This window comes from Struthio camelus, chromosome 35 (genome assembly GCF_040807025.1).
Source record: "Struthio camelus isolate bStrCam1 chromosome 35, bStrCam1.hap1, whole genome shotgun sequence".
NCBI classification, from domain to species: domain Eukaryota; kingdom Metazoa; phylum Chordata; class Aves; order Struthioniformes; family Struthionidae; genus Struthio; species Struthio camelus.
This window is the reverse complement of record NC_090976.1, coordinates 225,968-247,179: the sequence shown is the minus strand read 5'-3', so window position 1 is coordinate 247,179 and position 21,212 is coordinate 225,968. Positions and strand designations below refer to the sequence as shown.

General features: G+C 73.5%; 1 protein-coding gene across 3 annotated transcripts; it reads left to right on the top strand.

Moving 5' to 3' along the window:
• The first annotated feature begins 469 nt into the window (after nucleotides 1-469).
• Nucleotides 470-20,787, top strand: MAP4K2 (mitogen-activated protein kinase kinase kinase kinase 2). Of its 3 annotated transcripts, none has more exons than XM_068923614.1 (32): nucleotides 470-703; nucleotides 1,952-2,009; nucleotides 3,098-3,188; nucleotides 3,277-3,341; nucleotides 5,529-5,584; nucleotides 5,716-5,763; nucleotides 7,433-7,475; nucleotides 7,602-7,674; nucleotides 7,777-7,908; nucleotides 7,989-8,051; nucleotides 8,330-8,411; nucleotides 8,492-8,599; nucleotides 9,496-9,574; nucleotides 10,044-10,102; nucleotides 10,496-10,536; nucleotides 10,694-10,732; nucleotides 10,888-10,918; nucleotides 11,027-11,396; nucleotides 11,490-11,575; nucleotides 11,679-11,720; nucleotides 11,838-11,922; nucleotides 12,030-12,109; nucleotides 12,195-12,255; nucleotides 14,721-14,835; nucleotides 15,878-15,936; nucleotides 17,946-18,049; nucleotides 18,139-18,307; nucleotides 18,393-18,461; nucleotides 18,717-18,803; nucleotides 19,723-19,793; nucleotides 19,873-19,928; nucleotides 20,302-20,787. In XM_068923614.1, exons 1-32 carry the CDS (start codon nucleotides 608-610, stop codon nucleotides 20,387-20,389), a joined length of 2,706 nt encoding a protein of 901 aa, XP_068779715.1. In that variant the 5' UTR covers nucleotides 470-607; the 3' UTR covers nucleotides 20,390-20,787. The 3 variants fall into 3 exon arrangements, with proteins under 3 accessions (XP_068779715.1, XP_068779716.1, XP_068779717.1); XM_068923615.1 differs by having other exon boundaries at nucleotides 19,734-19,793; nucleotides 20,302-20,439; XM_068923616.1 differs by lacking the exons at nucleotides 14,721-14,835; nucleotides 15,878-15,936.
• Nucleotides 20,788-21,212: the final 425 nt, after the last annotated feature.

The following is a 21,212-nucleotide window of genomic DNA, read 5'->3' as shown; positions in this document are numbered from 1 at the left end:
AGACGTGCAAGGGGCGGGGTCGGACCGGGAGCGGGGCGTGGCCGGAGGCTGGTGGGCAGGTTCGAGACGTGCGAGGGGCGGGGTCGGACCGGGAGCGGGGCGTGGCCGGAGGCGAGTGGGCGGGGTCGGGCAGGGAGTGGGGCGGGGTCGGGCAGGGAGCGGGGCGTGGCCGGAGGCTGGTGGGCAGGTTCGAGACGTGCGAGGGGCGGGGTCGGACCGGGAGCGGGGCGTGGCCGGAGGCGAGTGGGCGGGGTCGGGCAGGGAGTGGGGCGGGGTCGGGCAGGGAGCGGGGCGTGGCCGGAGGCGAGTGGGCGGGGTCGGGCAGGGAGCGGGGCGGGGCCGGAGGCTGGTGGGCAGGTTCAGGGCGGGGCCTGGAGGCGGGTGGGCGGGGCCGGGCCGGGAGCGGGGCGTGGCCGGAGGCGGGCGGGCGGACTCGGGGGCGTGGCCGGAGGCGGGTGGGCGTGGCCGGAGGCGGGTGGGCGTGGCCTGGCGCAGCCCGGCTGGCGGCGCGGAGCTTCCTGCCGCGGCTGCGGGATCCGGGTCCCGCCGGGTCCCGCCGGGCCGGGCCGGGCCGGGTCGGGTCGGGTCGGGTCCCGCCGCCGCCGCCATGAGCCTCCTGCGGGACGTGTCGCTGCTCGACCCGCGGCTCCGCTACGAGCTGGTGCAGCGCGTCGGGGCCGGGACCTACGGCGACGTCTACAAGGTCCGGGGGGGACCGGGACGGGGGGGGGGACCCCGAATGGGGGGGGGGACTGGGGTCTGGGAGGGACCGGGGGGACCCGGAATTGGGGGCTCGGGCCGGGAATGGGGGGGACCGGGACGGGGGGGGACCCCGAATGGGGGGGGGATCCGGAATGGGGGGGGGGACCGGGATCTAGGGGGGCCCGGGGTAGGGGGATCCAGAATGGGGGGGGGACCGGGGTGGGGGGGACCAGGGGACCCAGAATGGGGGGGACTGAGGTCTGGGGGGGCCCAGAGTAGGGGGGACCCGGAATGGGGGGGGACCGGGGTGGGGGGGCACCAGGGGGACCCAGAATGGGGGGGGACTGAGGTCTGGGGGGTCCTGGGGTGGGGGGGACCTGGAATGGGGGGGGACCGGGGTGGGGGGGACCAGGGGACCCGGAATGGGGGGGGACTGAGGTCTGGGGGGTCCTGGGGTGGGGGGACCTGGAATTGGGGGGGGGACCGGGGTGGGGGGGACCAGGGGGACCCGGAATGGGGGGGGGGGGACTGAGGTCTGGGGGGTCCTGGGGTGGGGGGGACCTGGAATTGGGGGGGGGACCGGGGTGGGGGGGGACCAGGGGGACCCGGAATGGGGGGGGGGACTGAGGTCTGGGGGGGGCCCAGGGTAGGGGGGGACCCGGAATGGGGGGGACCGGGGTGGGGGGGACCAGGGGACCCGGAATGGGGGGGGGACTGAGGTCTGGGGGGTCCTGGGGTGGGGGGGACCTGGAATTGGGGGGGGGGACCGGGGTGGGGGGGGACCAGGGGGACCCGGAATGGGGGGGGGGGGGGACTGAGGTCTGGGGGGTCCTGGGGTGGGGGGGACCTGGAATTGGGGGGGGGGAACTGGGGTCTGGGGGGACCAGGGGACCCAGAATGGGGGGGGCGGGGTCTGGAGGGTCCTGGGGTGGGGGGACCTGGAATTGGGGGGGGAACCGGGTCTGGGGGGGACCAGGGGGACCCAGAATGGGGGGGGGACCAGGGTTTGGGGGGGTCCGGGAAGGGGGGGAACTGGGAGGGGGGGCACCAAGGAGCAGGAGAGTCTGGGATGGGGCTGGGGGGGGGAATGGGCCTATGGGGGGCGTCCCAGGGGCCTAGGGGGTCCCCAGGGCTCTTCCTGGGGTGTTTGGGGAGGGGGGGGAGCCCGGACACCTGGGCCCTCTGGGTGGGGGGAGAGGGTTGGGGGGGGTCTCCAGGTTTCGGTCCCCCCCCCCCAACTCTGCTCCAGGCCCGGGACACGGAGACGGGGGAGCTCGCCGCTGTCAAGATCGTCAAGCTGGACCTAGGTGCCCCCCCGGGACCCCCCCCCGGGGACTGACCCCCCCCCCGGACACCCCACCCCCACCCCTCTGGGGACACCTGGGTGCCTGGGTCCCCTGGGGAGGGGGTTGTGGGTCCCCCCCCCAGACTCCTGGGTCCCCCCGGACACCTGGGTCCCCTGGGGAGGGGGTTGTGGGTCCCCCCCCCCGACACCTGGGTCCCCCCGGACACCTGGGTCCCCTGGGGGGGGTTGTGGGTCCCCCCCCCAGACATCTGAGTCCCCCCTGGACACCTGGGGGGGAGGTTGTGGGTCCCCCCCCCAGACTCCTGGGTCCCCCCGGACACCTGGGTCCCCTGGGGAGGGGGTTGTGGGTCCCCCCCCCCCAGACATCTGAGTCCCCCCTGGACACCTGGGGGGGAGGTTGTGGGTCCCCCCCCAGACATCTGGGTCCCCCCTGGATGCCTGGGTCCCCCTTGGATGCCTGGGTCCCTGGGGGGGGTGTGTGGGTCTCCCCCCGGACGCCTGGGTCCCCTGGGGGGGTAGGTTGTGGGTCCCCCCCCGGATGCCTGGGTCCCCCCTGGATGCCTGGGTCCCTGGGGGGGGGTGTGGGTCCCCCCCCCCGGATGCCTGGGTCCCCCCCGGATGCCTGGGTCCCTGGGGGGGGTGTGGGTCCCCCCCCGGACGCCTGGGTCCCCTGGGGGGGTGTGTGTGGGGGTCCCCCCCGGACGCCTGGGTCCCCCCCGGATGCCTGGGTCCCCTGGGGGGGTGTGGGTCCCCCCCCGGACGCCTGGGTCCCCTGGGGGGGTGTGTGTGGGGGTCCCCCCCCGGACGCCTGGGTCCCCCCCGGATGCCTGGGTCCCTGGGGGGGGTGTGGGTCCCCCCCCGGATGCCTGGGTCCCCCCTGGATGCCTGGGTCCCTGGGGGGGGGTGTGGGTCCCCCCCCCCCGGATGCCTGGGTCCCCCCCCGGATGCCTGGGTCCCTGGGGGGGGGGGGTGTGGGTCCCCCCCCCCGGATGCCTGGGTCCCCCCCCGGACACCTGGGTCCCCTGGGGGGGTAGGTTGTGGGTCCCCCCCCGGACGCCTGGGTCCCCAACGGCCCGCTCGCCCTGGCAGGGGACGACATCGGCTCCCTGCAGCAGGAAGTGTCGACGCTGCGCGAGTGCCGGCACCCCAACGTGGTGGCCTATTTCGGGAGCTACCTCCGGTGAGGGGGGGGGGAGTGGGTGGGTGGTTGGGGGGGCCCAGGAGTGCCCAGTCCTGTGACCCCCCCCCCCACCGTCCTCGTGCCGCAGGAACGACCGGCTCTGGATCTGCATGGAGTACTGCGGGGGGGGCTCCCTGCAGGAGATCTACCACGGTGAGCTGAGCGCCGCGGGCCGGACGCCTGGGTCCCCGGGGGGCTGCGGGGGGGAGCGGGAGCCCCCCGGACGCCTGGGTCCCCTGGGGGGGGAGCGGGAGCCCCCCGGACGCCTGGGTCCCCTGGGGGGGGAGCGGGAGCCCCCCGGACGCCTGGGTCCCCTGGGGGGGAGCGGGAGCCCCCCGGACGCCTGGGTCCCCGGGGGGCTGCGGGGGGGGAGCGGGAGCCCCCCGGACGCCTGGGTCCCCAGGGGTGGGAGCAGGAGCCCCCCGGACGCCTGGGTCCCTGGGGGGCTGCGGGGGGGGAGTGGGAGCCCCCCGGATGCCTGGGTCCCCTGGGGGGGAGCGGGAGCCCCCCAGACGCCTGGGTCCCCGGGGGGCTGCGGGGGGGGAGCGGAAGCCCCCCGGACGCCTGGGTCCCCTGGGGGGGGAGCGGGAGCCCCCCAGACGCCTGGGTCCCCTGGGGGCTGCAGGGGGGGAGCAGGAGCCCCCCAGACGCCTGGGTCCCCTGGGGGGGAGTGGGAGCCCCCCGGACGCCTGGGTCCCCTGGGGGGGGAGCGGGAGCCCCCCGGACGCCTGGGTCCCTGGGGGGCTGCGGGGGGGGAGCGGGAGCCCCCTGGACGCCTGGGTCCCCTGGGGGGGGAAGTGGGAGCCCCCCGGACGCCTGGGTCCCCTGGGGGGCTGCAGGGGGGGGAGTGGGAGCCCCCCGGACGCCTGGGTCCCCAGGGAGGGCGGGGGGGGAGCCCCCCGGACGCCTGGGTCCCCGGGGGGCTGCGGGGGGGGAGCGGGAGCCCCCCGGACGCCTGGGTCCCCTGGGGGGGAGCGGGAGCCCCCCGGACGCCTGGGTCCCCAGGGGGGGGAGCGGGAGCCCCCCGGACGCCTGGGTCCCCTGGGGGGGAGCGGGAGCCCCCCGGACGCCTGGGTCCCTGGGGGGCTGCGGGGGGGGAGTGGGAGCCCCCCGGATGCCTGGGTCCCCTGGGGGGGAGCGGGAGCCCCCCGGACGCCTGGGTCCCCGGGGGGCTGCGGGGGGGGAGCGGGAGCCCCCTGGACGCCTGGGTCCCCAGGGGGGGGAGCGGGAGTCCCCCGGACGCCTGGGTCCCCGGGGGGCTGCGGGGGGGGAGCGGGAGCCCCCCGGACGCCTGGGTCCCCTGGGGGGGGAGCGGGAGCCCCCCGGACGCCTGGGTCCCCGGGGGGCTGCAGGGGGGAGCGGGAGCCCCCCGGACGCCTGGGTCCCTGGGGGGGAGCGGGAGCCCCCCGGACGCCTGGGTCCCCGGGGGGCTGTGGGGGGGGAGCGGGAGCCCCCCGGACGCCTGGGTCCCCAGGGGTGGGAGCGGGAGCCCCCCGGACGCCTGGGTCCCCGGGGGGCTGCAGGGGGGAGCGGGAGCCCCCCGGATGCCTGGGTCCCCTGGGGGGGGAGTGGGAGCCCCCCAGACGCCTGGGTCCCCGGGGGGCTGCAGGGGGGAGCGGGAGCCCCCCGGACGCCTGGGTCCCTGGGGGGGAGCGGGAGCCCCCCGGACGCCTGGGTCCCCGGGGGGCTGCAGGGGGGAGCGGGAGCCCCCCGGACGCCTGGGTCCCCTGGGGGGGAGCGGGAGCCCCCCGGACGCCTGGGTCCCCAGGGGGGCTGCAGGGGAGGGAGCGGGAGCCCCCCGGACGCCTGGGTCCCCAGGGGGCTGCAGGGGGGGGAGCGGGAGCCCCCCGGACGCCTGGGTCCCCTGGGGGGGGAGCGGGAGCCCCCCGGACGCCTGGGTCCCCTGGGGGGCTGCAGGGGGGGGAGTGGGAGCCCCCCGGACGCCTGGGTCCCTGGGGAGGGCGGGGGGGGAGCCCCCCGGACGCCTGGGTCCCCGGGGGGCTGCGGGGGGGGAGCGGGAGCCCCCCGGACGCCTGGGTCCCCTGGGGGGGAGCGGGAGCCCCCCGGACGCCTGGGTCCCCAGGGAGGGGGGGGGGAGCGGTGGCTGGAGCAGGGGTGCCAGCACACCTGCGGGGCCCAGGCGTCCGGGCGGCGACGGCAGGATGTTGCGACGAGCCGTCGCCGTTTGGCGCCTCATCCCTCTCGTTTCCTGTTTGTGCCGGGAGCCGGTTCCTGCTGGGGGGGGGCGGAAGTGGGGGGCAGGGCTGGGGGGGGTACTGGGAGCACTGGGAGCACTGGGATGCTCCCCCCCTCCCAGCCCCTCCCTGTCTCTGTCCCCAGCCACCGGGCCCCTGGCCGAGACGCAGATCGCCTACGTGTGCCGAGAGACCCTGCAGGTGGGTGCGGGGCCCCCGGACGCCTGGGCCCCCTGGGGTGCAGGGGGGGGGGTGTGGTGGGGGCTCCCGGACGCCTGGGCCCCTGGCTGGCGGGGAGCCCCCGGCCCCGCTCAGGCTCTCGCCTCCCCCAGGGGCTGCAGCACCTGCACGCCAAGGGCAAGATGCACCGGGACATCAAGGTGAGCTGGACCCACGGCTCGGACCCACGGTCCCCCCCCCTGCCCCACAGCTCAGCCCCACAGCCCCTAGGACCCACGGCTTGGACCCACGGCTCAGCCCCATGGTCCCCCCCTGCCCCACAGCTCGGACCCCACAGCCCCTCGGACCCACAGCTCAGCCCCACAGCCCCCTAGGACCCACGGCTTGGACCCACAGCTCAGCCCCATGGTCCCCCCCTGCCCCACAGCTCGGACCCCACAGCCCCTCGGACCCACAGCTCAGCCCCACAGCCCCCTAGGACCCACGGCTTGGACCCACAGCTCAGCCCCATGGTCCCCCCCTGCCCCACAGCTCGGACCCCACAGCCCCTCGGACCCACGGCTCAGCCCCACAGCCCCTAGGACCCATGGCTTGGACCCACAGCTCAGCCCCATGGTCCCCCCCTGCCCCACAGCTCGGACCCCACAGCCCCTCGGACCCACGGCTCAGCCCCACAGCCCCTCGGACCCATGGCTCAGACCCACAGCTCAGCCCCACAGTCCCCTCGGACCCACGGCTCAGCCCCACAGCCCCTAGGACCCACGGCTTGGACCCACAGCTCAGCCCCATGGTCCCCCCCTGTCCCACAGCTCGGACCCCACAGCCCCTCGGACCCATGGCTCAGACCCACAGCTCAGCCCCACAGTCCCCCCTGCCCCACAGCTCAGCCCCACAGCCCCTCGGACCCACGGCTCGGACCCACGGCTCAGCCCCATGGTCCCCCCCTGCCCCACAGCTCAGCCCCTCGGACCCATGGCTCAGACTTGTGGCTCAGCCCCACAGTCCCCTCGGACCCACGGCTCAGCCCCACAGCCCCTCGGACCCATGGCTCAGACCCACAGCTCAGCCCCACGGTCCCCCCCCGCCCCACGGCTCAGCCCCACAGCCCGTAGGACCCATGACTTGGACCCACAGCTCAGCCCCATGGTCCCCCCCTGCCCCACAGCTCGGACCCCACAGCCCCTCAGACCCACGGCTCAGCCCCACAGCCCCTCGGACCCACGGCTCAGCCCCATGGTCCCCCCCTGCCCCATGGCTCAGACCTACAGCCCCTTGGACCCATGGCTCAGACCCACAGCTCAGCCCCATGGTCCCCCCCTGCCCCACGGCTCAGCCCCTCGGACCCACGGCTCAGACTTGTGGCTCAGCCCCACAGTCCCCCCTGCCCCACAGCTCAGCCCCACAGCCCCTTGGACCCACGGCTCAGCCCCATGGTCCCCCCCTGCCCCACGGCTCAGCCCCACAGCCCCTTGGACCCATGGCTCAGCCCCATGGTCCCCCCCCCTGCCCCACGGCTCAGCCCCTCGGACCCACGGCTCGGACCCACGGCTCAGCCCCGTGGTCCCCCCCTGCCCCACGGCTCAGCCCCACAGCCCTTTGGACCCACGACTCAGCCCCATGGTCCCCCCCTGCCCCACAGCTCAGCCCCACAGCCCCTCGGACCCACGGCTCAGCCCCACTGTCCCCCCTGTCCCATGGCTCAGCCCCACGGCCCCCCCTTCCCCACGGCTCAGCCCTATGGCTCAGCCCAGTAGCCCCCCCTGCCCCACGGCTCAGCCCCGTGGCCCCCCCGTGCCACAACCCTGCCCCACGGCCCCCCCTGCCCCATAGCCAGGCCTTCCCCCGCTAACCCTGCCTTTCCCCTTGCAGGGAGCCAACATCCTCCTGACCCATAACGGGGACGTCAAACTGGGTTCGTCACCTGCCAGCCGGACGCCTGGGCCCCCTATGTGGGGTAGCCGGACGCCTGGGCCCCCCGAGTGGGACGAACCTGCTGCCTCCCCCCCCCCCAACCCCTCTCTCGTCCTCCCCCCCGCAGCGGACTTCGGGGTCTCGGCCGAGCTGACGGCGTCCGTGGCCAAGCGGAAATCCTTCATCGGGACCCCGTACTGGTAACGCCGGGGGGCGGCCGGACGCCGGGGTCCCCCCCTCCCGCCGCGGCCGGACGCCTGGGCCCCACCTGCTGTGTGTCCCGTCCCCCCCCCCCCAACCAGGATGGCCCCCGAGGTGGCGGCGGTGGACAAGAAGGGCGGCTACAACCAGCTGTGCGACGTCTGGGCCGTGGGCATCACCGCCATCGAGCTGGCCGAGCTGCAGCCCCCCCTCTTCGACCTGCACCCCATGAGGTGAGGGGAGCCGGGGACCCCCCCCCCCCCGTCCCCCCCTCGGCTGCTGCCCCCTAACCTGCCCCCTAACCTGCCCCCAGGGCCCTGATGCTCATGTCCAAGAGCAGCTTCCAGCCCCCCAAGCTGAAAGACAAAAATCTCTGGTGAGTGGGGGCTGTTTGGGGGGCTGGGGGGGGTGGCCGGGGTGCGAGGCCGTTTTAGGGTTGCAGGGGCTATTGGGGTGCAATGAGGTAATTTGGGGTGCAGGGGGGGTGTTGGGGTAGGGGGCTATTTGGGGTGCAGGGGGGCATTGGGCTGCAGGGGGATATTTGGGGTGCAGGGGGATGTTTGGACTGTGGGGAGAATTGAGGGTGTGGGGGGGCATTCTAAGGTGCAGGGGGACATTTTGGGGTGCAGACCCCCATGCAGTGACCCCCCCCAGGTCCCCCATTTTCCACCAGTTCCTCAAACTGGCGCTGACCAAGAGCCCCAAGAAGCGCCCCACGGCGGAGAAGCTGCTGCAGGTGAGGGGGGAGCCGGGTTCGGGGGTGCCGGGGGGGCGTTTGGGCCCCCCTCGACCATGTCCCCCCCCCAATTCTGCCAGCACCCCTTCACGGCCCAGCCGCTGCCTCGCCACCTCGGCCTCCAGCTGCTGGATCAGGCCCGCAGCCCCGGCGCGGCCCCCCCCGGCCTGGACGACGGGGACCTGGAGGTGCCCCCGCGCCGTGGGGCGGGAAGGGCAGGGGGCCAGGGTCTTTAGGAGCGGGGTTTGGGGGTGTCGAAGGGGATTTGGGGTCCCTATGGGGGGTCTAGAGTGCCTGCGAGCAGGGTTTGGGGGTATTGAGGGGGATTTGGGGTCCCTGTGGGGGGGGTCTAGGGTGCCTGGGAGCGGGGTTTGGGGGTGTTGAGGGGGATTTGGGGTCCCTGTGGGGAATTTAGGGTCCCTATGGGGGGGTCTAAGGGTGCCTGGGAGCAGGGTTTGGGGGTGTTGAGGGGGATTTGGGGTCCCTATGGGGGGTCTAGGGTGCCTGGGAGCAGGGTTTGGGGGTGTTGAGGGGGATTTGGAGTCCCTATGGGGGGTTTAGGGTCACTGGGGGTGAGGTTTGGGGGTGTTGAGGGGGATTTGGGGTCTCTATGGGAGGTCTAGGGTGCCTGGGAGCAGGGTTTGGGGGTGTTGAGGGGGATTTGGGGTCCCTATGGAGGGTCTAGGGTCCCTGGGAGCAGGGTTTGGGGGTGTTGAGGGGGATTTGGGGTCTCTATGGGAGGTCTAGGGTGCCTGGGAGCAGGGTTTGGGGGTGTTGAGGGGGATTTAGGGTCCCTATGGAGGGTCTAGGGTGCCTGGGAGTAGGGTTTGGGGGGGTTAAGGGGGGTTTGGAGTCCCTATGGGGGGTTTAGGGTCCCTGGGAGCGAGGTTTGGGGGTGTTGAGGGGGATTTGGGGTCCCTATGGGGGGGTCTAGGGTCCCTGGGAGTGAGCTTTGGGGGTGTTGAGGGGGATTTGGGGTCCCTGAGGGGAAGTGGGGGGCATGTGGGGGCCCAGGGTGGGTCTGGGGGCTCCCGGGACGGTTTGGGGGTGCCCCGGGGCCCGCTGACACCCACCGCGGCCGCAGGACGACGACGTCTTCCCGGACCTGATCCGGTCGCGGGACGGGCACGGCGCGGCTGAGCGGACCCTCTCCGAGATCCAGTGTGAGTGGGGGCGCGGGACCCCCCCCACACCCCCCCCCCCGGCCCGGACGCCTGGGTCCCCGGGCTCCGACACCCCCCCCCGACCCCGGCCCGGACGCCTGGGTCCCCGGGCTCCGACACCCCCCCCCCGGCCCGGACGCCTGGGTCCCCGGGCTCCGACACCTCCCCCCACCCCGCCCCGGCCCGGACGCCTGGGTCCCCGGGCTCCGACACCTCCCCCCCCCCCCCGGCCCGGACGCCTGGGTCCCCGGGCTCCGACACCCCCCCGCCCCGGCCCGGACGCCTGGGTCCCCGGGCTCCGACACCCCCCCCCCCCCAGCCCGGACGCCTGGGTCCCCGGGCTCCGACACCCCCCCCCCCAGCCCGGACGCCTGGGTCCCCGGGCTCCGACACCCCCCCCCCAGCCCGGACGCCTGGGTCCGGGGTGCAGTTCATGGCCCCCCCAAAAAGCTTCTTTGTTTCTTCCCAGTTAATCAGGTGAAATTTGGGCCCCCCCGGCGGAAGGAGACGGAGCCGTGCTGCGGCCTGGTGAGCGGCCGTGGGGCAGCCGTGGGGTGCTGTGGGGAGCGTGGGGCAGCTGTGGGGACTGCGGGGACCGTGGGGCAGCTGTGGGGCAGCTGTGGGACCGGGGGGCGGCAGCCGTGGGGCAGCCGTGGGAGCTGGCCCCCAGCCGTGGGGCAGCCGTGGGACCGGGGGGGGGCAGCAGCCGTGGGGCAGCTGCTGGCCCCCAGCCGTGGGGCAGCCGTGGGACCGGGGAGGGCAGCAGCCGTGGGGCAGCCGTGGGAGCTGGCCCCCAGCCGTGGGGCAGCCGTGGGACCGGGGGGGGGCAGCAGCCGTGGGGCAGCCGTGGGAGCTGGCCCCCAGCCGTGGGGCAGCCGTGGGGCAGCCCCACGCTCACGGAGCTGCTCTTGCCCCCGGCAGAGCGACGACGACGACGACTGGACGCTGCTGGGGAACGAAGAGTAAGTGATGGGGGGGGGGGGGCCCGGACGCCTGGGTCCCTCCCGGACGCCCGGGGCTCCGTTGGGGGGTGGGGGGGGCAGGACACAGACCCCCCCCCCCCGGACGCCTGGGTCCCTGGGGGGGCCCTGACCCCCATCTCCTCTCCGCCCTCCGCAGGAGTTTGCTGCAGTCGGTGGAAGAGGCCCTGGAGGAGCGGTGAGACCCTGGGGGGGGGGGCACAGGGGTCGTCCCCCCCCCTCCCCGGACGCCTGGGTCCCTGGAGCAGCGGGGGGGGGGGGGGGCAGGCACAGGGTGTGTGCTGCCCCCCCACCCGGACGCCTGGGTCCCTGACCCCACTGTCTCCCCCGCAGGAGCCTGACCATCCGCCCGGCGGCCAGGCAGGTAGGTGCCCCCCCACCCACGACCCCCCCCCTCCATTGACACCCTAAGGTGCAGCCCCCCCCCCCCCCAAGCCATGGCTCACCCCTTTCTGTCCTCCCCCCCCACCAGGCCGCCACCAGCCCCCCGGCCCCCGCCAGCCCCCCGGCTTCATTCTGGGACTTCGGGGACTGGGAGCTGGACCCCCCCGGGGGCAGCCCAGACCCCCCCGGGGGCAGCCCAGACCCCCTTGGGGGGGGCCCGGACCCCCCCGGGGGCAGCCCGGACCCCTCCAGGAGCAGCCCAGACCCCCTTGGGGGGGGCTTGGACCCCCCCAGGAGCAGTCCGGACCCCCTTGGGGGGGGCCCTGACCCCCCTGGGGGCAGCCCGGAGCCCCCCAGGAGCAGCCCAGACCCCCTTGGGGGGCACCTGGACCCCCCCAGGAGCAGCCCGGAGCCCCCCAGGGACAGCCCGGAGCCCCCTGAGCGATCCAGCCCCCCAGGTAGGTGCAGGGGGGGGGGGGTCCCAGAGTGTGTGTGTGGGGAGGGGGGGTCAGGCCACCCCTGAGCCCCCCCCCATCCCCTGTTCCCCGCAGGCAGCCCCCCAGGGGGGTCCCCACGGCCCCCCAGCTCGCCGCTGCCCCTCGGCTGGGCCACCGCCAAGAGGAAGGAGGAGCTGGAGGTGGGTCGTCCCCCCCCCGGACACCTGGGCCCCCCCTAACCCCGGACGCCTGGGCCCCCATCGTCCCCGCCGGGGGGGGCTCACGGCTGTCCCTCTCTCGCAGAGATCCCGCTGCCACGGGCTGCCCCCGACCCCCAAGGTCCACGTGAGTGCTGGGGGGGGGGGTTTGGGGGGGGGGTCTCAGGGTGGGGGGGGGGGTCTCAGGGTGGGGGGGGGGGGTCATAGCCTGTCCTGACTGTCCCTCTGTCCCCCCCCCCCCAAGATGGGCGCCTGCTTCTCCAAGGTGTTTAACGGGTGTCCGCTGAAGATCAACTCCGCCGTCACCTGGATCCACCCCGAAACGCGAGGTGCTGGGCTGGGGGGGGGGGGGGGCGGCGGGACCCAGGTGTCCGGGTTGGGGGGGGGGTCCAGGCATCCGGGACCCCCCCCCGTGACGGCCGCCGTCTCCCCCCAGACCAGTACCTGGTGGTGGGGGCGGAGGAGGGGATTTACACCCTCAACCTGCACGAGCTGCACGAGGACACGCTGGAGAAGGTGGGGGCCGTGGGGCTGGGGGGGGGGGGCGTGGGGCAGCCCCACTGGGTGCTGACACCCCCCCCCCCCGGCGCCTGGCCCCCAGCTCCTGCCCCACCGCTGCGCCTGGCTCTACTGCATCAACAACGTGCTGCTGTCGCTGGCAGGTGGGGGCTATGGGGTGGGGGGCTGCGGTGTTGGGGGGCTGGGGGGCTATGGGGCCCTATAGGGCTGTAGCATGGGACCCTGGGGTGCTATGGGGCTGGGGGGCTGCAGTGTGGGGCCATGGGGCACTATGGGGCTGCAGCATGGGACCCTGGGGTGCTATGGGGCTGGGGGGCTGCAGTGTGGGGCCATGGGGCACTATGGAGCTGCAGCATGGGACCCTGGGGTGCTATGGGGCTAGGGGGCTGCAGTGTGGGGCTATGGGGCCCTATAGGGCTGTAGCATGGGACCCTGGGGTGCTATGGGGCTGGGGGGCTGCAGTGTGGGGCCATGGGGCACTATGGAGCTGCAGCATGGGACCCTGGGGTGCTATGGGGCTAGGGGGCTGCAGTGTGGGGCCATGGGGCACTATGGGGCTGCAGCATGGGACCCTGGGGTGCTATGGGGCTGGGGGGCTGCAGTGTGGGGCCATGGGGCACTATGGGGCTGCAGCATGGGACCCTGGGGTGCTATGGGGCTGGGGGGCTGCAGTGTGGGGTTATGGGGCACTATGGGGCTGCAGCATGGGACCCTGGGGTGCTATGGGGCTGGGGGGCTGCAGTGTGGGGCCATGGGGCACTATGGGGCTGCAGCATGGGACCCTGGGGTGCTATGGGGCTGGGGGGCTGCAGTGTGGGGTTATGGGGCACTATGGGGCTGCAGCGTGGGACCCTGGGGTGCTATGGGGTTGGGGGGCTGCAGTGTGGGGCCATGGGGCACTATGGGGCTGCAGCGTGGGACCCTGGGGTGCTATGGGGCTGGGGGGCTGCAGTGTGGGGCCATGGGGCACTATGGGGCTGCAGCGTGGGACCCTGGGGTGCTATGGGGCTGGGGGGCTGCAGTGTGGGGCCATGGGGCACTATGGGGCTGCAGCGTGGGACCCTGGGGTGCTATGGGGTTGGGGGGCTGCAGTGTGGGGCCATGGGGCACTATGGGGCTGCAGCATGGGACCCTGGGGTGCTATGGGGCTGGGGGGCTGCAGCGTGGGACCCTGGGGTGCTATGGGGTTAGGGGGCTGCAGTGTGGGGCTATGGGGCACTATGGGGCTGCAGCATGGGACCCTGGGGTGCTATGGGGCTGGGGGGCTGCAGTGTGGGGCCATGGGGCACTATGGGGCTGCAGCATGGGACCCTGGGGTGCTATGGGGCTGGGGGGCTGCAGTGTGGGGCCATGGGGCACTATGGGGCTGCAGCATGGGACCCTGGGGTGCTATGGGGCTGGGGGGCTGCAGTGGGGGGCCATGGGGCACTATGGGGCTGCAGCGTGGGACTCTGGGGTGCTATGGGGCTGGGGGGCTGCAGTGGGGGGCCATGGGGCACTATGGGGCTGCAGCATGGGACCCTGGGGTGCTATGGGGCTGGGGGGCTGCAGTGTGGGGCCATGGGGCACTATGGGGCTGCAGCATGGGACCCTGGGGTGCTATGGGGTTGGGGGGCTGCAGTGTGGAGCCATGGGGCACTATGGGGCTGCAGCATGGGACCCTGGGGTGCTATGGGGCTGGGGGGCTGCAGTGTGGGGCCATGGGGCACTATGGGGCTGCAGCGTGGGACCCTGGGGTGCTATGGGGTTGGGGGGCTGCAGTGTGGAGCCATGGGGCACTATGGGGCTGCAGCGTGGGACCCTGGGGTGCTATGGGGTTAGGGGGCTGCAGTGTGGGGCTATGGGGCACTATGGGGCTGCAGCATGGGACCCTGGGGTGCTATGGGGCTGGGGGGCTGCAGTGGGGGGCTATGGGGCCCTATAGGGCTGCAGCGTGGGGCCCTGGGGTGCTATGGGGCACTATGGGGCTGCAGTGTGGCACCCTGGGGTGCTATAGGGCTGGGGGGCTGCAGTGGGGGGCTCCGGGGTGCTATGGGTCTGCAGTCTGCTAGGGAGCTCTGGCATGGGGCCCAGGGGTGCCGTGGGGCTGGGGTGCTGTGGGTGTGCAGGGTGCCGTGGGGCAGGGGCGCCCCTGACCCCCCCCCATCTGTCCCCCCCCCAGGGAAGGGGCCGCAGCTGGTGGCCCACGACCTGCCGGGGCTCTGCCGTGGGGCTGGGGGGCTGCAGGGCACCGGGGGGCTGCAGGGCGCCGTGGGGCTGCGCCGTGGGGCAGGGGCGCCCCTGACCCCCCCCCATCTGTCCCCCCCCCAGGGAAGGGGCCGCAGCTGGTGGCCCACGACCTGCCGGGGCTCTGCCGTGGGGCTGGGGGGCTGCAGGGTGCCAGGGGGCTGCAGGGCGCCGTGGGGCTGCGCCGTGGGGCAGGGGCGCCCCTGACCCCCCCCCCATCTGTCCCCCCCCCAGGGAAGGGGCCGCAGCTGGTGGCCCACGACCTGCCGGGGCTCTGCCGTGGGGCTGGGGGGCTGCAGGGTGCCAGGGGGCTGCAGGGCGCCGTGGGGCTGCGCCGTGGGGCAGGGGCGCCCCTGACCCCCCCCATCTGTCCCCCCCCCAGGGAAGGGGCCGCAGCTGGTGGCCCACGACCTGCCGGGGCTCTTCGAGCAGCGGCGCCAGCGCCCGGCCCCCCTCGCCCTGGCCGCCCACCGCCTGCCCCAGCGCATCCGGCCCCGGTAGCGGCACCCGCCGGACCCCCCCGACACCCCCCCCCCCAACGACCCCCCCCCCCCCGCCGGGAACGACCCCCGGAACAACTGACATCCAGAACAACCTGCTCTCTGGGAACGACCCCCCCCCCCCAATGACCCCCCCCCAACGACCCCCCCTCAACGACCCCCACCCCCCAACGACCCCCAGAACAACCCCCCCGGGAACGACCCCCCCCCAATGACCCCCGTCCCACCGGGAACGACCCCAACGACCCCCCCCCCAACGACCCCCAGAACAACCCCCCCGGGAACGACCCCCCCCAATGACCCCCGTCCTACCGGGAAAGACCCCAACGACCCCCACCCTGCCGCGAACGACCCCCAGAACAACCCCCCCGGGAACGACCCCCCCCAATGACCCCCGTCCCACCGGGAACGACCCCCACCCCCCAACGACCCCCAGAACACCCCCCCCCCAATGACCCCCACCCCCCAACGACCCCCAGAACAACCCCCCCCGGGAAAGACCCCCCCCAATGACCCCCGTCCCACCGGGAACGACCCCAACGACCCCCCCCCCCAACGACCCCCACCCTGCCAGGAATGACCCCCAGAACACCCCCCCCCCGGGAACGACCCCTCCAATGACCCCCATCCCACTGGGAACAACCCCCCCGACCCCCCCCAACGACCCCCACCCCGCCAGGAATGACCTCCCCCCGACCCCCCCCATAACAAGCCCCCCACAGGGAATGACCCCCCCCACTGGGAATGAGCCCCCCCCACCAGGAATGAGCCCCCCATAACAAGCCCCCCCAACTGGGAACGAGCCCCCCCATAATTGAGCTTCCCCCCCCCCACCAGGAACAAGCCCCCCCATAATGAGCCCCCTATAATGCCCCCCCCACGCTGGGAACGAGCCCCCCCCCATAATCAAACCCCCATAACAACCCCCCCCATAATCAAACCCCCATGACAAACCCCCCCATAAGGAACCCCCCCCATAACGACCCCCCCCGCCGAGGGTCCCGCGGGGGGGTCACTCAGCCCCTCTCCCCCCCCCCAGGCGATTCGCCCTCTCCTCCAAGGTCCCCGACACCAAGGGCTGCCAGTGCTGCCGCGTGGGTGAGGGACACCTGGGGGGGGTCCCAGGGGACGAGGGGGGGTCCCCAGGGAACGGGGGTGTCCCAGGGGAACGGGGGGGGTCCCAGGGGATGGGGGGATTCGGTGGAAACGGGGGGGGTCCCCAGAGAATGGGGAGGGTCCCAGGGGATGGGGGGGTCTCAGGGAATGGGGGGCCCTCAGGAGATGGGGGGGGTCCCAGGGGATGGGGGGTCCCAGGGAATGAGGGGGTCCTCAGGAGATGGGGGGGTCCCAGGGGATGGGGGGGTCCTTGGGGAATGGGGGGGTCCTCAGGAGATGGGGGGGGTCCCAGGGGATGGGGGGGGTCCTTGGGGAATGCGGGGTCCCCAGAGAATGGGGGGGGTCCCAGGGAATGGAGGGGGTCCCAGGGGATGGGGGGGTCCTCAGGAGATGGGGGGTCCCAGGGGATGGGGGGGTCCCAGGGAATGAGGTGATTTGGTGGAAATGGGGGGGTCCAAGGGGATGGGGGGGTCCTCGGGGAATGTGGGGGTCCCGGGGGATGGGGGGATTTGGTGGAAATGGGGGGGGTCCCCAGGGAATGGGGGGATTTGGTGGAAATGGGGGGGGTCCCCAGGGGATGGGGGGCGTCCCAGGGGATGGGGGGATTTGGTGGAAATGGGGGGGGTCCCCAGGGGATGGGTGGTCCTCAGGAGATGGGGGGGGTTCCAGGCTTGTGGGGGGTCACAGTGGCTAGAGGGGGGGGTCTCTAATCAGGGTGCTGATTTGGGGTATGCACGGGGGGGTCCTCAGGCTCGGGGGGGGTCCTCAGGCTTGGGGGGAGTCATGGTGGTCAAGCGGGGGGTCCCCAATCCGAGTGCTGATTGGAGGTACAGATGGGGGGGGGCCCTCAGGCTGGGGGGGGGGTCCCCAGGCTTTGGGGGGGGTCACGGTGGTCAAGCAGGGGGTCCCCAATCCGGGTGCTGATTGGAGGTACAGATGGGGGGGGTCCCCAGGCTTTGGGGGGGGTCACGGTGGTCAAGCAGGGGGTCCCCAATCCGGGTGCTGATTGGAGGTACAGATGGGGGGGGTCCCCAGGCTTTGGGGGGGGTCACGGTGGTCAAGCAGGGGGTCCCCAATCCGGGTGCTGATTGGAGGTACAGATGGGAGGGGGTCCCCAGGCTTTGGGGGGGGTCACGGTGGTCAAGCAGGGGGTCCCCAATCCGGGTGCTGATTGGAGGTACAGATGGGGGGGGTCCCCAGGCTTTGGGGGGGGGTCACGGTGGTCAAGCAGGGGGTCCCCAATCTGGGTGCTGATTGGAGGTACAGATGGGAGGGGGTCCCCAGGCTTTGGGGGGGGTCACGGTGGTCAAGCAGGGGGTCCCCAATCCGGGTGCTGATTGGAGGTACAGATGGGGGGGGTCCCCAGGCTTTGGGGGGGGGTCACGGTGGTCAAGCAGGGGGTCCCCAATCCGGGTGCTGATTGGAGGTACAGATGGGGGGGTCCCCAGGCTTTGGGGGGGGTCCCCAGGCCTTGGGGGGGGTCACGGTGGTCAAGCGGGGGGTCCCCAATCTGGGTGCTGATTGGAGGTACAGATGGGGGGGTCCCCAGGCTTTGGGGGGGGTCACGGTGGTCAAGCAGGGGGTCCCCAATCCAGGTGCTGATTGGAGGTACAGATGGGGGGGGTCCCCAGGCTTTGGGGGGGGTCCCCAGGCTTTGGGGGGGGTCACGGTGGTCAAGCAGGGGGTCCCCAATCCGGATGCTGATTGGAGGTACAGATGGGGGGGGTCATGGTGGTCAAGCAGGGGGTCCCCAATCCGGGTGCTGATTGGAGGTACAGATGGGGGGGGTCCTCAGGCTTTTGGGGGGGGTCACAGTGGTCAGAAGGGGGGGTCCCCAATCCGAGACTGCAGACCTGGGGCAGAGCAGCGTCTCCTATTGAGGCTCTGGGGAGGGGGTGGCAACATGGACAGATCCCCCCCCCCCCAATTCCGGGCTGGTGGCCCCGGGGCAGTGTTTGGGGGGGGGTCCCCAACATGCACCCCCCCCCCAGCAAGAAACCCGCGCTCGGGCCAGACCTTCCTGTGCGCGGCGGTGCCGGCCGGCCTCATCCTGCTCCAGTGGTACCCGCCGCTGCGGCGCTTCGGGCTGCTCAAGGTGCGCCGAGCCGGGGCTGCGTTTCGGGGGGGGGGTTGCTCTGACCCCCCCCACCCCAAAAAACTCCGTGTCCCCCCCCCCATCTCCAGCACGTGGCCGTACCCCTGCCCTCCCCGCTGGGGCTCTTCGAGCTGCTGGTGACGCCGGCCGAGGAGCACCCGCGGGTGTGCGTGGGGGTGACCGAGCCGGCCCCCCCCGGCGGACCCCTCTCTTTCCGCCTGCTGGAGGCGGGACCCCCGGCGGGTTGCAGCCCCCCAGGTAAAGGGGCACCCGGTGGGTTGGTTCGGGGGGGGTTTATCCGAATTGTAACCCCCCCCCTCCCCAATTTTTCGCTCGCCCGTAGGTGCCCCGTGCCGCCCGGCCACCCACGTCAACCAGGTGGACCGCGACACCGTCCTCGTCTGCTTCGAGCGTGAGTGTGTCCCCCCCCCAGCCCCCAGCCCGCCTTGGGTTTGGGGGGGCGGGGGGGGTTTGGGGAGGGGGGTCGTTTCGGGGTGTGACCCCCCCTCAATCCCCCGGCGTGCGCCCCGCAGGCCGCGTGCGGGTGGTGGACCTGCGCGGGGACCCCCTGCCCCGGCCCGCCTTGGGTTTGGGGGGGCAGAGGGGGGGTTTGGGGAGGGGGTCGTTTCGGGGTGTGACCCCCCCCCCGTCTTCCATCGCCCCGCAGGCCGCGTGCGGATGGTGGACCTGCGCGGGGACCCCCGGCCCGGCCTGGCGCCCGAGCTCACCTTCGACTTCCCCGTGGAGACCCTCGGTGAGTGCCCGGCCCCGCGGCGGGGGGGGGGTGGTCCCGGCCCGGGGGGGGGTCCTGGCCCCTTGGTACGGGGTCCTGGCCCTGTGGTGGGGGTCCTGGCCCGGGGGGGGGTGGGGTCCTGGCCCTGTTGTGGGGGGTCCTGACCCGGGGGGGGTCCTGGCCCCATGGTGGCGGTGGTGGGGGGGGGGGGTCTTGGCCCCATTGGGGATGTCCCGGCCCCATTGCAGGAGTCCCCGGGCGTGTTGGAGGGGGTCTCAGCCCCATTGGGGGGGGCTCCGGCTCCACTGCGGGGGTCTCGGCCCCATTGGGGATGTAATGGCCCCATTGGGGTGTCCTGGCCCCATTGGGGATATAATGGCCCTATTGGGGGGGGTCCCTAGTCCCATTGGGGGGGGGTCCCAGTCCCATTGCAGGAGTCTTGGCCCCATTGCAGGGGGGTCTCAGCCTCATGGGGGTGTCCCAGCCCCATCGGGGGTCCTGGCCCCACTGCGAGGGGGGTCCCAACCCCATGGGGGTGTCCCAGCACCATCAGGGGTCCTGGCCCCATTGTGGGGGGGGTCCCAGCCCCATTGGGAGTTCCTGGCCCCGCTGTGGTGGGGGGGATGTCCCAGCCCCATCGGGGTTCCTGGCCCCACTGCAGGGTGTCCCAGCCCCATCGGGGGTCCTGGCTCTACTGCGGGGGGGTCCCAGCCCCATGGGGGTGTCCCAGCCCCAACGGGGGTCCTGGCCCCACAGCGGGGGGGTCCCAGCACCATCAGGGTGTCCCAGCCCCATGGGGATGTCCCAGCCCCACTGCAGGGTGTCCCAGCCCCATCGGGGGTCTTGGCTCTACTGCGGGGGGGTCCCAGCCCCATCGGGGGTCCTGGCCCCACGGCGGGGGGGTCCCAGCCCCACGGCCGCCGTGCTGAGCCCCCCGCAGTGTGCCTGCAGGACAGCGTGCTGGCCTTCTGGAAGCACGGCATGCAGGGCCGCAGCCTGGAGGGCAACGAGGTGAGTGGGGGGGGGGGTCTTTTGTGGGGGGGGGGCTGCCACACCTTGACGGGACCCCCCCTTGCCCGCTCGCCCACAGGTGACGCAAGAGGTGACTGACGAATCCCGGGTGTTTCGGGTCCTGGGCGCCAACAGGTGAGGAATGGGGTGGGGGGGGGCTGAAATAGGGGACAGGCTGGGGGGGGGTCCTAGGAGAGGGGATGGGCTGGGGGGGGTCCTGAAATAGGGGACAGGCTGGGGGGGGTCCTAGGAGAGGGGATGGGCTGGGGGGGGGGGTCCTGAAATAGGGGACAGGCTGGGGGGGGGTCCTAGGAGAGGGGACAGGCTGGGGGGGTCCTGGGACAGGCTGGGGGGGGGTCCTGAAATAGGGGACAGGCTGGGAAGTCCTGGGACAGGGGATGGACTTGGGGGGGGGGTCCTGGGCCATGGGATGGGCTCAGCTGGGGGGGGTCCCCAGGCCTGGGGGGGGGTCCATGCCCACCCCCCGTGTCCCCCCCCACCCCGGCAGGGACATCGTGCTGGAGAGCCGCCCCACGGACAAGCCCGAGGCCCACAGCAACCTCTACATCCTCACCGGCCACGAGAGCAGCTATTAGGGCGGCCCCCCCCCCCAAATCCGGAGTGTGGGGGGGGTCCGAGCCGCCCCCGGCCTGACGTCTTCCTGAGACCTCCCACCCCGCTGCGGGGCCGCGGGGCTGCCCCACGGGTCCCCCCCCGGGGCCGCCGCCACCCCCAACGGGGACAGGGACACCCCCGTGTCCCCCCCCCCCCAGGTTTGGCAATAAGTGACTGTTCCCCTGCCTGTGCCTGCTGTGTCCCCCTCCCCTTCCCCCCTCCCCGGACCTTTTCCGGCCCGCGGGTAGGTCGGGGCTGGGCCGGGATGGGGGTGGCCCCCCCTTTTTGGGGATTTGTCGTATTTTTTTACACTGGAAGCCGCTGGACGCGGAGACGGGACAGAGATCGGGATATTTAAGAATAAAGAGACGGAGACGGAGAGACGTGGGGATGCAGGGGCGGGGAGGGGGCCGGGGGGGATTTGGGGTGGGGATTTGGGGGTCGGGGCAAGGATTCGGGGTCGGGATCTGGGGGCAGGATTTGGGGGCAGGGTGAAGACTTGGGGTCGCGATTTGGGTGGGATTTAGGTCAGGATTTGGGGTCAGAGGAGAATTTGGGGTCAGGATTTGGGGTTGGGATTTGGGATTGGGATTTGGGCCAGGATTTGGGATCAAGGTGAGGACTTGGGGTGGGGATTTTGGGTGGGATTTTGGGGTCAGGGAGGATTTGGAGTCGGGATTTGGGATTGGGATTAGGGTCAGGATTTGGGGTGGGAGTTTGGGGTCAGGGTGAGGATTTTGGATCAGGATTTGGGGTCGGGGGAGAATTTGGGGATGGGATTTGGGGTCCGGGTGGTGATTTGGG